Genomic DNA, 14595 nt, shown 5'->3' on the forward strand with positions numbered 1-14595 from the left:
AATTAAGGATTCGCTCACACTTCAAGCTGATTGAAGAGGGGAAAAAGTCTTAAAGCAGCTCTCTGCTGCAGTATCCACATCAATCATTTTTTAAAATATTTAACAGGTACTAAAACAAAAAGACTGAGACCTCAGCAGTCCCCTTCCTACATTCTGAGTTGAATTAATAATATATTTGGTGAGGTCTGTTAGCTACAGGGAGCCGGTGATTCTCTTGGTAAATGCAACATCTTGAATTAACCCTTTTGGGTGTAAATCATTTAGAAAGCATTCTGGTTCCCACAGGGTTAAAACGCACCAAGTACCTCAAAATGCAACAATGTTGCCTGTTTGCGTGACTTTTTATACGGATCTGTTTACTTACATTCTCTGATGGTCTATCTCGCCGATGAAGCCTTTTAAAACTGGTCGCACCACCCATCCTAGAGAAAAGAACGTTATTATTAAGTATTGCGTTAAAAAAATAATAATAACTCATCGCCCTGTTCATTCGTGAAGCTGCATCGAAATAAATCAACTCAAAACCAACAGCTAAAATGTAAGCACAAAGGAGAGAAGGAATTGACTGACATCTTTACATAATGTGAAAAAAACCCATTGGAGTGTGTAACATTTAATGTCAAAAGCCATTGGTTTTCTGCTACACTGGACATATCTCACTCAGCTCAACAGATGTGTTGAAGGGCTGAGAAAGAGACTTTTTGAGTAGACTTGTAGACAATGTATGTGTGCCTGGGGCAATAGCCCCTGGATAATGGCACGGAGGGGGCAAATAAAATAAAAGTGTGGATTGTCGGGATTTGGTAATCAATATTTCCCTGTGTATTCTGAAATGCTAAAGCTCATATTAAACCAGAGGCACGAGTAAATATATTTTTATAAACTTGATGGAGGTAATTGGGAGATCTGAGCAATCTGACATGCTCCCAGGCGGTGATACAGTGAAACAGAGCTAAATGGGATGATCAAAATTAGAGCTACAGACTGACTGATCCATTGTGTTTGGATGCATGTTGACTTACTTTGCACATGAAAGGGAAGGCGGATATGAAATGAAAACTGATGGACGTGAGAAGGAAGGCAGCTACAGCTTCTTAGAAAGCAGGGGCAAGTCTAAGAGCAGAGGGTAACTGTGCCAAGGTCAACTGCCCATGGCCTCTCCTCCAATTCACTTGCATTGAAGAGGCCACCACGATTGCTATGCTAATTGCAGACAAATGCATGATCTTTATTCTATTAACCAAGGACCCCTTCTTAACCTTTCCTTTTTTTCTGTTCTGCAGTGGGGTATATATTATAACCTTTACTGGGGGCGCAAGGGTTAAGCTTGGTTAATTCCCCTCTAGCCCCAGTCTGTGGAAGGGTAGCAAAGTATGTCTGAATTTTAATAGAATCCAACTAGTGGGATATAATAGTCTACAGCTGGAACAAAGCCGCAAACGTCAGAAATAAAACTGTAAGCTGTGGGGGTAATTAATATATAGAAACAGATTGTAACAGGGGCATCTTCTGCATGAGATAGTAATTCACCTGTTTCACACACAGCCTCTGTTCTGTGCTGGCCTCCTTGCCTCCTTTCCCTGTTCTCATACACTCCTGTCTTTCTCTCTTTTTCTTTCTGTCCTTTTTTCTCTTAACCTCACCCATTTGCTCCACTCCATCTCCTCCCCTTTCCTCTCCAGCCCTTAACTCCCCTCCTCTCTCTCCACTCCTGGGAATTCCAGCATTTGCCTCCCTCTTTCCTGCAGTTTCATTTGCTTCCTTAATTGACCTAAATAAAGCTTATGACTGACAAGGCACTTCTAGGGCCCCCAGGCAAACACTACTAAGCAGAGCAGTGAACTCATCGAGAGTAATTCTCCTTTATTTTCCTTGAATAATCCAATTTGCTGATCGTGCTCGTCCAATCGGAGAATTCTTTAAAACGTTTAACTTGCCTGACATTTTGTTCCATTATTGTGCTTTTTTTGTCTGTGTGTGTGCCTCAGAAGAGATCTGCACTTGCAGGAGCTATGTGAAGGGATCGCTAGGGAAGCCAAGCAGTAGAAGCTCCTTACAGCATCCATTGGAAAGGAGAAGGCAAATCGGTGGACAAAGCGGAGCTTCACCAGGACACCCTGCAGACACCCATCAACCTTCTCCATCTCTACCCATCAAAGGGGGAGGCTGTGTACCCCCTTTAGCCAAGATGCCTGATGACTCTACGGAGAACCAGGGATCCACCTCCACCAGGGTGTCTTCATTCTTCATTGAGAATTTATTGGGGACAGAAACTAAGGAGGAGAAGAAGCACCCTGGCCAGGACGATGGCCACATTGTGCAGCAGAGAGGGTTAGCTGGCAGCCATTACAATTCAGTATGCTGCCAGGTCTCTCCATACAACTACAGCTCCCATGGCAGCTACCCTCTTCGAGAAAACACTATGGAGTGGTATAGGAGAGCACAGGCTACTTACATAGGATGTACCAGCCCTGAAAGTAAGTGTCAAGCTTATTTCCCCGTTCCTTGCGAATATGATGTGTGTTCCATCGACCAGTTAGTAATACTATGAATCTTTCATGTCGTCTGACTTCCACTTTGGAAAATAATGTAGCCTTAATGACCCTTGCTGTTTATAATGTTGTTTCTAAGTACACCTTGATTGCTTTACAAGCAATTTAAATAAACAAAACAAGAATACGCATTACACAAGGTAAACACACTGGCCGCGATTATGTGTATTTCACTTATAAATTAACCTTTTAATTTCAGATCATGAGAAAAGGTCATTAGTAACAAGCTGCACATTGTTCTATTCATGTAAAGGGTTAAATCAAGTTTGAATTTCTCCAATAACAATGCCGTATGTATTTGTCATTACTTATACGGAGCAGAAATTGCATTATTTATTAGTATTTCGTTTTTCACTGGCTCATACAAACGCATTTTTTAACCCTTCATTGGCTAAGGCGTCAATACTGAAATGAGATATAGTTTATCCTGCTTAAGAAAAGGGTTCACACGTTAGGTTGATGAAACAGATGTAGCACTTGTAAATTTAATCTTTCTTGTCTACAGAAAGAAATAACCCTTTGCAAAACGGGTCTTAAATCTAATATTCACATGGCAGCATTACAAGTATATCATGAAATCTGCAGGGGGCAATGAATATTGATTAGGACCCTTAAAGAGGCTAATAATCCTAAAAGGGATCTGATAAGGCAATGTGATGCTAGGCAGTTAGCAGGAGTAAGTAGTCTTAAAGGATGATAATCGGATTGACATTTGATCCCCAAAGTCCATAATTTTAATGTGAACAACTTGTTTGACATTTCAGATAGAGCCCACACCATACCAAACATCTGGGGTCTCTATCTATCTATCTATATCTATCTATCTATCTATCTATCTATCTATCTATCTATCTATCTATCTATCTATCTATCTATCTAGATATTGATATATATATATATATGATTTACAGGGTGATGTAGTTTGGTGGAACCCAGGCCTATTTACTGGAAAAAGTGTGGATAAACTTTCTGAGTTACAGGAGTTATTCTTAGCTTAAAGTAAAGACAACTACTTTATATGTTTTGACAGACTGAAATAAAATTCAAATTACACAATCGTGAAATCACTTGTGAAAGTTATTCGACTGAGCTTGATTTAATAAGAATTAAATTATTGAAATATAAAAATCATTTGGAAAATGATCTAGTAAAATTTTACGATTTCTCCTAGGTACACAGCGGTTCATGAAATAACATATGCGTGTGATAGATACATAGACACACATAGATCGATTTAGACATGTATGATATATATGAGTGTATAGATATATAGATACACACAAAAATAGATATTTGTCTAAATCAGTCCATCGTTCAGAAATTATTTTGAACTATTCTTAATGTGTTTCCCCATTATAATAAATATTGTTAGAAATAGGGGTAGGTATGGGTGGGTGGATGGAGAGTAATAATAGATGGTAGTTGCCCCAGGTAGAAAAACGGTTAAAAAACCCTCAAAAGCTCAGTTATATAGGACTGATTTTAAGTCTGGACCTAGGGATGTTGATAGTTGTGAAACTTGAGCGGAGGGCATTTTTGGTGAAGTTTATTTGTAACATGTAGATTTTCTGTAGCTTCTGGAGGTCTTGATGATCGCCTAAAGTTTATTGGTTCGGCCACCTCCAGTGAAATAAAAGCCTAGCACTAACACTTTAGTGAATTAGTGATATTCCTGCAGTTAAATCTGGGACATGGTTTTTAAATTTTCTTTTTTTCTCTTTTTTAGCAAGTGATAGAGATTCTCCTGAGATCTCTGAAGGAGCAGAGAGACAATACAGGGGATACAGAAAACAAAAAGAAGAAGATAAGAAAGAGGACTTTCAGTGCAAGGAGGAGGAGAAGACAGAACTCCAGGACTCTGATCAGCGGTCTTCTCGCAAAAAGAAGACCCGCACGGTCTTCAGTAGAAGCCAGGTCTTCCAGCTGGAGACCACCTTTGACATGAAGAGATACCTCAGCAGCTCAGAAAGAGCTGGTCTTGCAGCCTCCCTCCACCTCACAGAGACACAAGTCAAAATCTGGTTCCAAAACCGAAGGAACAAGTGGAAAAGACAACTTGCTGCTGATCTGGAAGCTGCCAACATCTCCCACACATCACAAAGGATAGTAAGGGTACCCATTCTATACCATGAAAACTCTGCTGCCACCTCTATGGGATTCAGCCTCCCTCATATCTCCCCTCCTTTGGTGGGGTTCTCCAACCCAGTAAACTATCCTCTTGCAACTTTTCCAAATGCAGTACCCTTTATAAGATCACAAATGACTGGACTGGTTTGAAAATTTAGAATTTGCTCTGAATTTTTCCATGGCTTTTTTATGAACTACATATCACTATCTATATTAAACTTGATTTATGCATTTGAATATAAAATGTGCAATAATAACAATAATTATGAATCACAAAGACAGCACGATACAGCCTTTAAACTTCTCTTTTTTTTTGTAATTCCAAAGAAATTCTTGTAGCAATTATTTGGAGCATAATATTATATTCAAAAATTACAAATGGAACAGAGACCCAACTGTGGAATTGTACACCAGTGACCCAGAAAATATGATGTAAACTTTAATTCACATAGGGAGATGTCTTCTAATCTCCAAAATAGCACGAGAAGAATATTAAGCTTCTACAATTATACTGGACAATTTGGATAAGGTGTTCGTCATCCTCAACATATCCTTAATATGTATTTTGGTTTTACATTTACTAAAAAAATCAGTTACTTTAATTAGGAAAGAAATGGGAAATATGATACAGTCTACTGCATATATCCAAATAAACTGCCACCATTAGCCTATGGCTTTTCGAGGGGGGGGGGGGTATGTTTTTTTTAAAAAGTTTCAGCGATACTTGACATTCAAAAATTAACTACGGTATTTCAGTGGGTTTAAGGACACAAGCCCTGGACAATCAGAAAAAAAGACTGGTTTCTTTTTTTATATCGTTATTTTTTACGGGTGCGTTCACAGTACAAATTGGTAAAGGCGTGCCTTGCAAGAAAATAAATTATCTTTAAGACTGATGTGTACTTATGTCATTTTTCTTCTATATGTTTATATATATATATATATATATATATATATATATATATATATATTGTAGGTGTGTGAAAGTGTGTTCAGTGTGCAAATAAAATTCTTATAGCTTTAATTAATACACTAACTAAAGTGTGAAATAATTAATTTTTTTAACGTTTCCGTTTTTTTAATAGATTTATTTTAGATTTCTTCTTGGTACTTAAAAAAAAATTCTGTTGTTGCTTACATTCCTAAATCCGAAACAATGTTGGTTAAAACAAAGTTCGTGATTGTGACTTAATTGTTTATTACTATTAATGTTGATATGGTGATTTACATTTTTAGGAGAAATATGGATTGTGAACGAAAAAGTAGTGTTTTTGTATATCTGGTGAAAAGGGCTAGCTGAAGGAAAATATAAAGAAAAGTTAGAGATGAAGTTAAGGCTTCGTGTTATGGTCGGTTAGCGAATGCCGCTTTTAGCACAGGAAGTAAAACTCTTTTAATCAGAACTATTTTGATTGTCTAATAATGTGGATGAAGTTGAACTTGTAAGTAAATCTTCTCACTATTTCTCCCTTCTTTTGTCTAATATATAGTATAAGTATTTTATTTTTTATTTTTTTCGTTTGCTGTTTAAAAGTATTGCAAAAGAGTTTTCATCCTAAGGACATCTGAAAAGATATCACAACGCAGAAATAACCGGAAAAAAATAAATTAATAATAATAATAATAATAATTGAACATAGTGTGTGTATATATATATATATATATATATATATAATTTTTTTTTTTTTATTGTGTGGAGTAACTATCCCAATCACGAATTCTCATTTGTAACCAACACTGATTGACATAATGATTTTGCGATTAAGGAATCTAAGCAACAGAAGCGATTAAAAAAATAATACTGCGGGTTATATACCAAGAAGAAATCTGTTACAATGTCCATCGGTTGCTATGGTGATTTCCCAGTTCGCTTTATATTTTTTTTTTTAAATATAAAAAATATATATAATTTATAGTTGAAAATATGTTAATTTGTCGGCCCCATAACACCATATGCAATGATAAATCGAATTTATTAAATAATATTATATGCGACTGATTACAGGTATAGAACATTTTACACTCTTCTAAATATTTTATTTTATATTCCCTTTGAAGATCAGAATGTTTGCTTTACATGTGGATTAGGGGAGTGCACTGGGTTGTGTGAGGTCAACACAACTCAGCAACTTGTTCAGTAACAGAGAGATTTACTGAGGATTATAATCATTTAGACTGTAATTTTAACCATGTGAGTGCCAGGTGATGAGAAATGTGCTCACTCCTCTGGTCCTGAAAAGACCAATGTACATTTTTCCTCCAATATACATACTTAAAAAGTGATATAAAATATAGGGAAGGGATGTGGGATGAGAATGCTATATATTTTTCAATTTCTGAACTTTTTTTTTCAAAGCCTAACTGGGACATCTCTGCTCAAGCTCAAATATTTATTTAACTCTTTCACAGCTGGGATTTTTTTAGATTTGGGTGTCTTGGTCATAATTAGGTATGTACTGTGCATTTTGTATTGTTACATTCGTCTGATATGTCACTATAACAAAGAGGGAGAGATACGCACTATAGACGTATGAATTTTAACATATTACAATATTTTCACATTACATAATATTATATAATATAACTTAACATTGCAAAACTAAATATAACATAAATTCAGATATTCAGAATATTTTGTCTTATCAACACAAGCAACAAAATATAATTATTATTGTTTTTGTTAATTGTAATGCAAATATGATTCCCATAACTCTGGGATGGAAATACATCTGTTATGGGGAATACATGGTCAATTTTCTCATATATATATATATATATATATATATATATATATATATATGAGTTTTGCCGTATTAGTCCAGTAGACATGATGTAAAAAAAAATTGCAGTATGCAGTGATACCTTTTTCATTGGAGTAACCTGATATTAAAAAGACAAGCTTTTGAGAGTTATATATATATATATATATATATAATTTACATGTATCTATTAATAAAGAAAAATGCATACCCTTATAATTTTACTTCTTCTAGTGGACATAATAAGTTGGGTAGGATGACGTTTACAGGTAGCTCAAAAAAAATAACACATATACACAATTACTCAGTTACTCAGTCCGTTTTACATGGTTCTCTTTAATCTTGAACATTAGTTGTCAAGGCAAATTTGGCAAGCTCTATATAAATCAATGGGGTTTCTTTGTCAAAAGAAATCATTTTATTCCATAATGCTCCAATGTGCTTTTATAAATCTGACCCATAGTGGGTTATGTAAGTTATACAGATCACTGCATAAACTCTTAGTGTAACATACCCCTGAACAAAATTGCCATCACTGCAGCATGAGTAAGTTGTGAATGCTGTGCAAAATGTGTCTAAAGTTAGTACCTCACTAATCGGATAGTCCTACAATTTCTCCAGGCAAAATTGCCCTGCATATATAATGTTAAAGGTATCAAAATATAGCAAATCACCATGATGCAATAAAAAGGCAACTATATCACAGAGTGAGTTTGAGTGCGTTGGTTCACTTGAAGGTTGTGTGGGTTCTGTGTGCTGAGTAACACATTTATCATGTATCAGAAAATGTAGTAATGCCTCCCAAAACCAGTGACTATATATACACATACACACACAAATTACTTGATAATAATCAGTAAAGTTTTGGAGAGATTTCCAGTGTTTGAAAAAACCCACATTTGTACATTTGTACATTCTTTGCATAAAATTATATCTAGCATTGTACATCATTGAGTATAATTAGAAATAACTACATTTATCAATATTTGTAATTATTATGCTAGCCTGGAATGACCTTGTTTTAACCTGTGACTGTATGTGTTAACCTTGGTAATGACCTTTGGTTCTGTCACTATAGTTCTGTAGAGGTTATGTTCTTTTATATTCTGCATGGATAATTAAGCTACTTACTGTTAATACTTATATATTTACCTTTTCTTAATAATTCAATATGGCTCAGTTTTAGTTTGAATGGTACAAATGCATGAGGCCATCTTGTTATTTTAAAGATTGCTGGCCCATAAGATTGAAAACTAAGAATGAGCTTTTTATGGTCTACAATCTTTCTGAATAATCCATGGGTTCTGCTGTATTTTATCATTGGTATAACAGACATGGCCCCAGCCTATGCTCCTCTTTGATAAAAGGCCCTTGGGGCAGAAGCTTCATGTAAACCAAACCATGTGGCTAAAGAACATTAAAGGATAGAGAGAGACAACACGTTCATTTACTTAAGAAATGCCAAAATGAAAAGTTCTTTCCTACCAGGGTCTTATCCTAAGTTTAATTAGTTTGGAGGTTCAATTTCAATCATATTTCAATATAAATATTATCAATCAGCAGACAAGACCCTCCAAAGGCCTAGGGCAAAACTAAAAATTGTGGATCTCATCATCGTCCCAATCCTACGTAACTGGAAAACAATTGTGTGAAACAGCAATTTAACGATATTTTTAGGTATTTGCCTTATTTTTTCCACATTTGTTAAACTTTTGACTGTAGAGAAATGTTAATTGATCGGTTTTATTACTTGACACTGCTCTCAGTAGTGACAATGACATTTTAAACAACAAAATTACAGAGGGGTCTTCCACAAACCCCTACTTCAATGGATTGATGGCTCCGCCACACACCCCATAACGCATTGGGTTGAATTTACTTATCTAGTTACCCCTTGTTCCATGCATGCATGTAAATAAATGATACAGGTGGTATAACATTGCATATTACTCTGTAATGCTTTTACACGGTGATACATTTTTTATTATTGTATTAGTGTCTTGCCACCAGAATCCCACAATGTTTATTGATTTTTTATTCTCTCATAGAGAACATTAAGTATTACAGAAGTTAATATATGATTCTAGAGCATTCATAGTGTTGTAATTGTGTTCCTGTTTATAAATTATGAATGTATACAATTTGAAATATTCCTATGGCTCCTTTGGTATATTAAATTTAGCCAGCAGGTCAAACATGTGAACCGATGGCCATTGAGCCTTCCCCATCCATCCTAAACTACAGACATTAGTCTCCAATTCCACTTTAGCTGAAGTATGGCCCACTAAGAATGAAGCACATAAATCTTCATTATTTTCAGTCTTCCTTCCTGCGGGACCTACTTGAAAGGTTATTTGTGCACGCATCTCTCTCTGGGACACAGGTATGTTAATATATGCATATACTCATTTATTGATTTGTGTGTATATTTAAATATGCATCAATGGCGGTAGACACATTGGAGCCTATTAACCAATGTGCAAATGAGCAGAGTGGGATTATCCATAAACCAAAAGCATATGTGAGCATTTATTTTTGGGGTGCCATTTTGTGGGAAAAGGGGAGGGTCTTGATAAATGCCCACCCACAAACCATATGCCCCACCCACTTAACAAGCACTGTCCACATTCAAATACTTACTGTACCTTTTTCATGTGCCCCTTATGTTGTACCCATAGGTCTATGTGCTAAGGGGCGCTTGGGAATTATATCTAGTTAGATCCGGAGATTAATTCTTTTCTTTTCTTTTTTTTTTTTTTGAGAAATTGCAGATTTGTGTTTTCCTAATGAATTTAGCTACTCACTTTTAGCTACCCACATTTGTGTTAAATCCAAACAAACATTTGATGGGGAAACTCAAGAATCAGATTTAGCAGAAACAGATATACATTAATCTACATACAAAACATCATTACTTCAGAATGGATAATTTAGCGTTTGGAAAATGTGGGTGAAGCTGGCATCATGAAGGCACAGATATATGGTGTCCCAAAGCATTTGGCTAACAATGGCAAGGGCAATTATGCTCGATGCACACTTCAGTTCTGTTGAAAACCATATATTTCTCAAAATTGTCTCCTTAAATGAGCAGAGAACGGATACAGTATCAGTGCAAATGCTTACTAAAGCCTTTGTTACTCTATACAGCCTAGTGGAACTGCAAATAAAATACAGTGAAAAGGCTTGTGATGGTGGCCCAAAACATTCAAATCAAAACAGTCCAGGGGCAATAGCCTCTCCTCCCCTGGTAGAAAGCCTTTTTTTAATCTCCTCCTTTAAGCATCCTTAAATATAATTTATATTTATTATATGTATTATATATATATTTATATATATATTCTGTAGACCCCAGAATTTTAATGTACTCATTTGTTTGTGAAAATTATTCTAGTATATATTATTTCTATATTATTTCTAGTTGAGCTTTGGGTATAATGTACCATTGATGGAAATGAAAGAGGAAGCAATAGAAAATGTGCAGAATATTAGTTATCATTGGTCAGCACTTATTTTTTCTGAATCAATAAGACTGTTAGGTCTTAGGTCTATTTTGTTTTTTTTCAAATAAATTCACTTTTTGACCAAACTATAATCACTTCACAGCTAGTTTCTGACAGCCCAAGGGCAGCAATAACGATCTCAGACAAAGGAGTTGGGTCACTTTATGCAATACATAGGGTCTTTAGTTTAGCTCAAATTACGCATTAAACCAGTGTCAAGTTTGTATAGGCCTCTTTTTTCTGAATACTTGGGAAGTCCCATAGAAAAAAATATTTTTCAACCTAAAATGAGCCTAAAATCCAGTGCTGTATCCAGTAATCTAGGTCAAAATGGACTAAATCCTGGTTTTATCTAATTGTGTTCCTATAAACATCCTTTATCTGCAGATCTGGAGGCTGCCATTGTAGACAATCATGTGATATTTTGAGTGAATTTCCCTGCACATTTACCACAAAGAGTTGATTTTTATGACAATAGTAATGAAGTTGGTTCATTCATAGACAATCAGTCAGAATGTCTGGCTTGGTGATTAAGACCCAGCCATTCTATTGTTTCCTACAGGCAGTATGATAAGGAGTCATGATGTTTGTCTACTAGATTGTGCTAGGATACATACACATTAGTAATTTGCCTCTACCTGAACACAATATAATAATAAAAAACTAGAACCCTTTAAGAAAATAGTGAGAAAAAACTGTCAGGACTCTTAAAATTATTTACACCAAAATATCTGAACCAAACATGGACAGGAATTCAAAATCGGGACTCTTTGTCAAGTACACAACAGAATAACAAAGGAAGAAATATGACTAGGTAGCTATTAAACCTGTAGGTTAAAAAATAAATAAATTTAGCCATTTTACTGTATTCTACCGATTGGTATATAAATTAAGCATGCTAAAAAGGAACTTAATGGATATTTATATTTGTTTATTAGAGGAATTTTGATAGAAAGGTTTTATAGTGACTTTACTGAAGGTGGCAGATAGGCGAAACAGCCTCCCAGCAGAAGTGGTAGAGGCTAATACAGTGAGGGAATTTAAACGTGCGTGGGATTTGTATATGGCTGATTTTAAGACAAGATCAATGAATGATAAAGATGTCAGTCTTTACATTAGGAAATGGGCATCATTATTATTATTATGTATTGTTTTATATAGCGCCATTGTATTCTGTAGTGTTGCACAATGGGTCAATTCTATGTTTCTATGTTATTTTTAGAGCCTCTTGGACTTTTTATCTATGATATATAATTAATTCATCCACACAACATATTCTGTATATAAATGCATGCCAAAACTCATTATGAATCATCCTAAATCCCTACAATGAAAAAGAGAGAGTCATTCCGTGGATATTTGAGGCTGCCCTGTGTAGGGTGTAGTTCAGTGTCAAATCGTTTATTATCATCATAATGGGGAAATAATGACTCGCAGGATTTAACGTCCCCGGAGGTGTTAATTGCTGCAGTAGGGGTTGTTTCGCTCACATGCGCACGGTTCGCCCTGTTTGTTCTTTCGCCCCTAATTGAGCTTACATTGTGCTGGAGGTTTGCTGCGCTGGGAGTCCTCTCCATGCTCCACCTCCTCTAGGATTAGGACAGCTGCCTCTGCTCTGCCTTCCTGTTTGAGGCCAGGGCTGCAGGACAGTCACTTACTTACCCCGGCTCAGCCTGATCTCTGTGGCATGCAGCTGGCTGTGGGGCACAGGACATTGTGTGTGTGATGCCACGGACCCCCTGCCAGGGAGACAGCAAGGACCATGAATAAAAATCAGGATGCATGCAGACCGACGTCTTTCAGCTTCACCATTGACAGTATACTGCAGCTAAGCTCAAGGAAGCCAGATGCCATTAAGCCTCACAGAGGCTTCATTCCCAGGTCCACAGAAGACAGCAGAGATCTTCACAGGCAGAAGGAAGAAGAGGAGGATGAAGAAGAGCTTACAGGACCAGAAAACAGCACTACAGCCCTGTTCCCAGCACATGGTAAGACTGTATACACACATACTGCTCATGTCCACACGTATACATACAGTGTATATTAATGGGAACAGGGTGAGAGTGGCTCAGAGATACACCACTAATGTGTTTCCTCCTTTATAACTTAAGACTTTAGTACATATATTTAGGATTATGAGGCACTTGGGGGGGTGATTGCACTCATTTTATTGTTTGTATAATATCAAGTGATAAGGCTGGAGTGCACATGGGTGCTGAGCTGCTGCACCCATGCTAGTAGCGGGCAACTGTGCTTCCAACCCAAAATCCTAGAGATTTAAATACTTCATGATCCACAAAAATACACAATTATATTAAGTATGCATAGTTATATTAAGTATCACATAATATGATAATATTATAACATAATATTATAGTATGTGGAGGAAAAAACAAAAGTGTGGTATTGCAGTTCATTAAATTTACACACACACACACACACAAATATATATACATTCATTCCTTTGTCTTAAGTTTATTTACTGTACACTCATTAGAACAGTTAATTGGGCATGTGATTGATTACTTTGTGGCTCAAATAACAGTAGGCTAAACACATCCCAGCAGCTAATCCTGACACCTATATTGCTTTGAAATAGTTTGTCAGCATAGCTCTAGTGTTTGGGTGTGAAAATGTCTTTTTTATTGTTTTATTATATGATTTTTGGGAATTGCTACATTCCTACACCTGCATGGCAGTTTATTATCTGCGAACATCAATTAATGTTCCAAAGAGTGCCTTTTTTTCAAAACGTAAAAGAAAAATGGGGTACTTCAATTCTGATCATTTTCATTTCCCCTATTTAGGTTATAGAAGTTGCCTTCTTGCCTCCAGTTACAGACACAGAGACTTACCTTGCAGAGCCGACAGCCCCGACAGTTTGGATGACGGACCATCCCCAACCTCAGAAAAACACAGCAAGAAAACCAAACTTTTGGTAAAAAAGAAGACAAGAACCATCTTTTCCAAAAGTCAAATTTTTCAGCTGGAATCCACCTTTGACATGAAGCGTTATCTGAGCAGCGCTGAGAGGGCTTGTCTTGCTAACTCATTGCAGTTGACCGAGACTCAGGTGAAGATATGGTTCCAGAACAGGAGGAATAAGCTAAAAAGACAATTGTCCTCTGAGCTGGAGGGTCCGGTTTTAGGAGATCAGACTGGAGATATCACACCTGCTCTTGCCCTTCCAGTCATTTACAAAGACAATTCATATCTAAACAGATGCATTTTGCCAATGTCCTTCCCTGTTATGTACCCTGGAAGCACAATTCCTTATCTTTGTTTTCCAAATACTGGCAAATATTACAGCCTTACAGATGGGGATGCATAAAGCCAACTAAAGAGACATAATCCTCCTATGGGAAAGATTACCGTTAAAGAGGTTCATATATATATATATATATCTATATATATATATATATATATATATATATATATATATAGATATATATAATGAGGTATAGACATTCTTTATAGTTTTGTTCCTCTAATTTATAGTATCAGAGTCCTCCATTTATTTTACATATTCCAGAATTCAGCATTGACCTGAAATGTTATTTATTTTCCTTGTCACTATTATCTGCTTTCTCTCAAACGCATAATATAACTTTTATATACATATTTGAACTTCTAGCAGCGTGTTACCTTAAATTAAAT

General features: G+C 36.0%; 2 protein-coding genes across 2 annotated transcripts; both read left to right on the forward strand.

Moving 5' to 3' along the window:
- The first annotated feature begins 1686 nt into the window (after positions 1-1686).
- HMX1 (H6 family homeobox 1) lies at positions 1687-5575 on the forward strand. Its single transcript, XM_053458240.1, has 2 exons — positions 1687-2477; positions 4279-5575. Exons 1-2 carry the CDS (start codon positions 2189-2191, stop codon positions 4827-4829), a joined length of 840 nt encoding a protein of 279 aa, XP_053314215.1. The 5' UTR covers positions 1687-2188; the 3' UTR covers positions 4830-5575.
- A 6754-nt stretch (positions 5576-12329) lies between these two features.
- On the forward strand, positions 12330-14286 carry LOC128479772 (homeobox protein HMX2-like). The gene is made up of 2 exons (XM_053458241.1): positions 12330-12926; positions 13746-14286. The coding sequence occupies exons 1-2, from the start codon at positions 12701-12703 to the stop codon at positions 14267-14269; spliced, it is 750 nt and encodes a 249-aa protein (XP_053314216.1). The 5' UTR covers positions 12330-12700; the 3' UTR covers positions 14270-14286.
- The last annotated feature ends 309 nt before the right edge of the window (positions 14287-14595 follow it).

The sequence above is a fragment of the Spea bombifrons genome, chromosome 1, assembly GCF_027358695.1.
Source record: "Spea bombifrons isolate aSpeBom1 chromosome 1, aSpeBom1.2.pri, whole genome shotgun sequence".
In the NCBI taxonomy this organism is placed as follows: Eukaryota; Metazoa; Chordata; class Amphibia; order Anura; family Pelobatidae; genus Spea; species Spea bombifrons.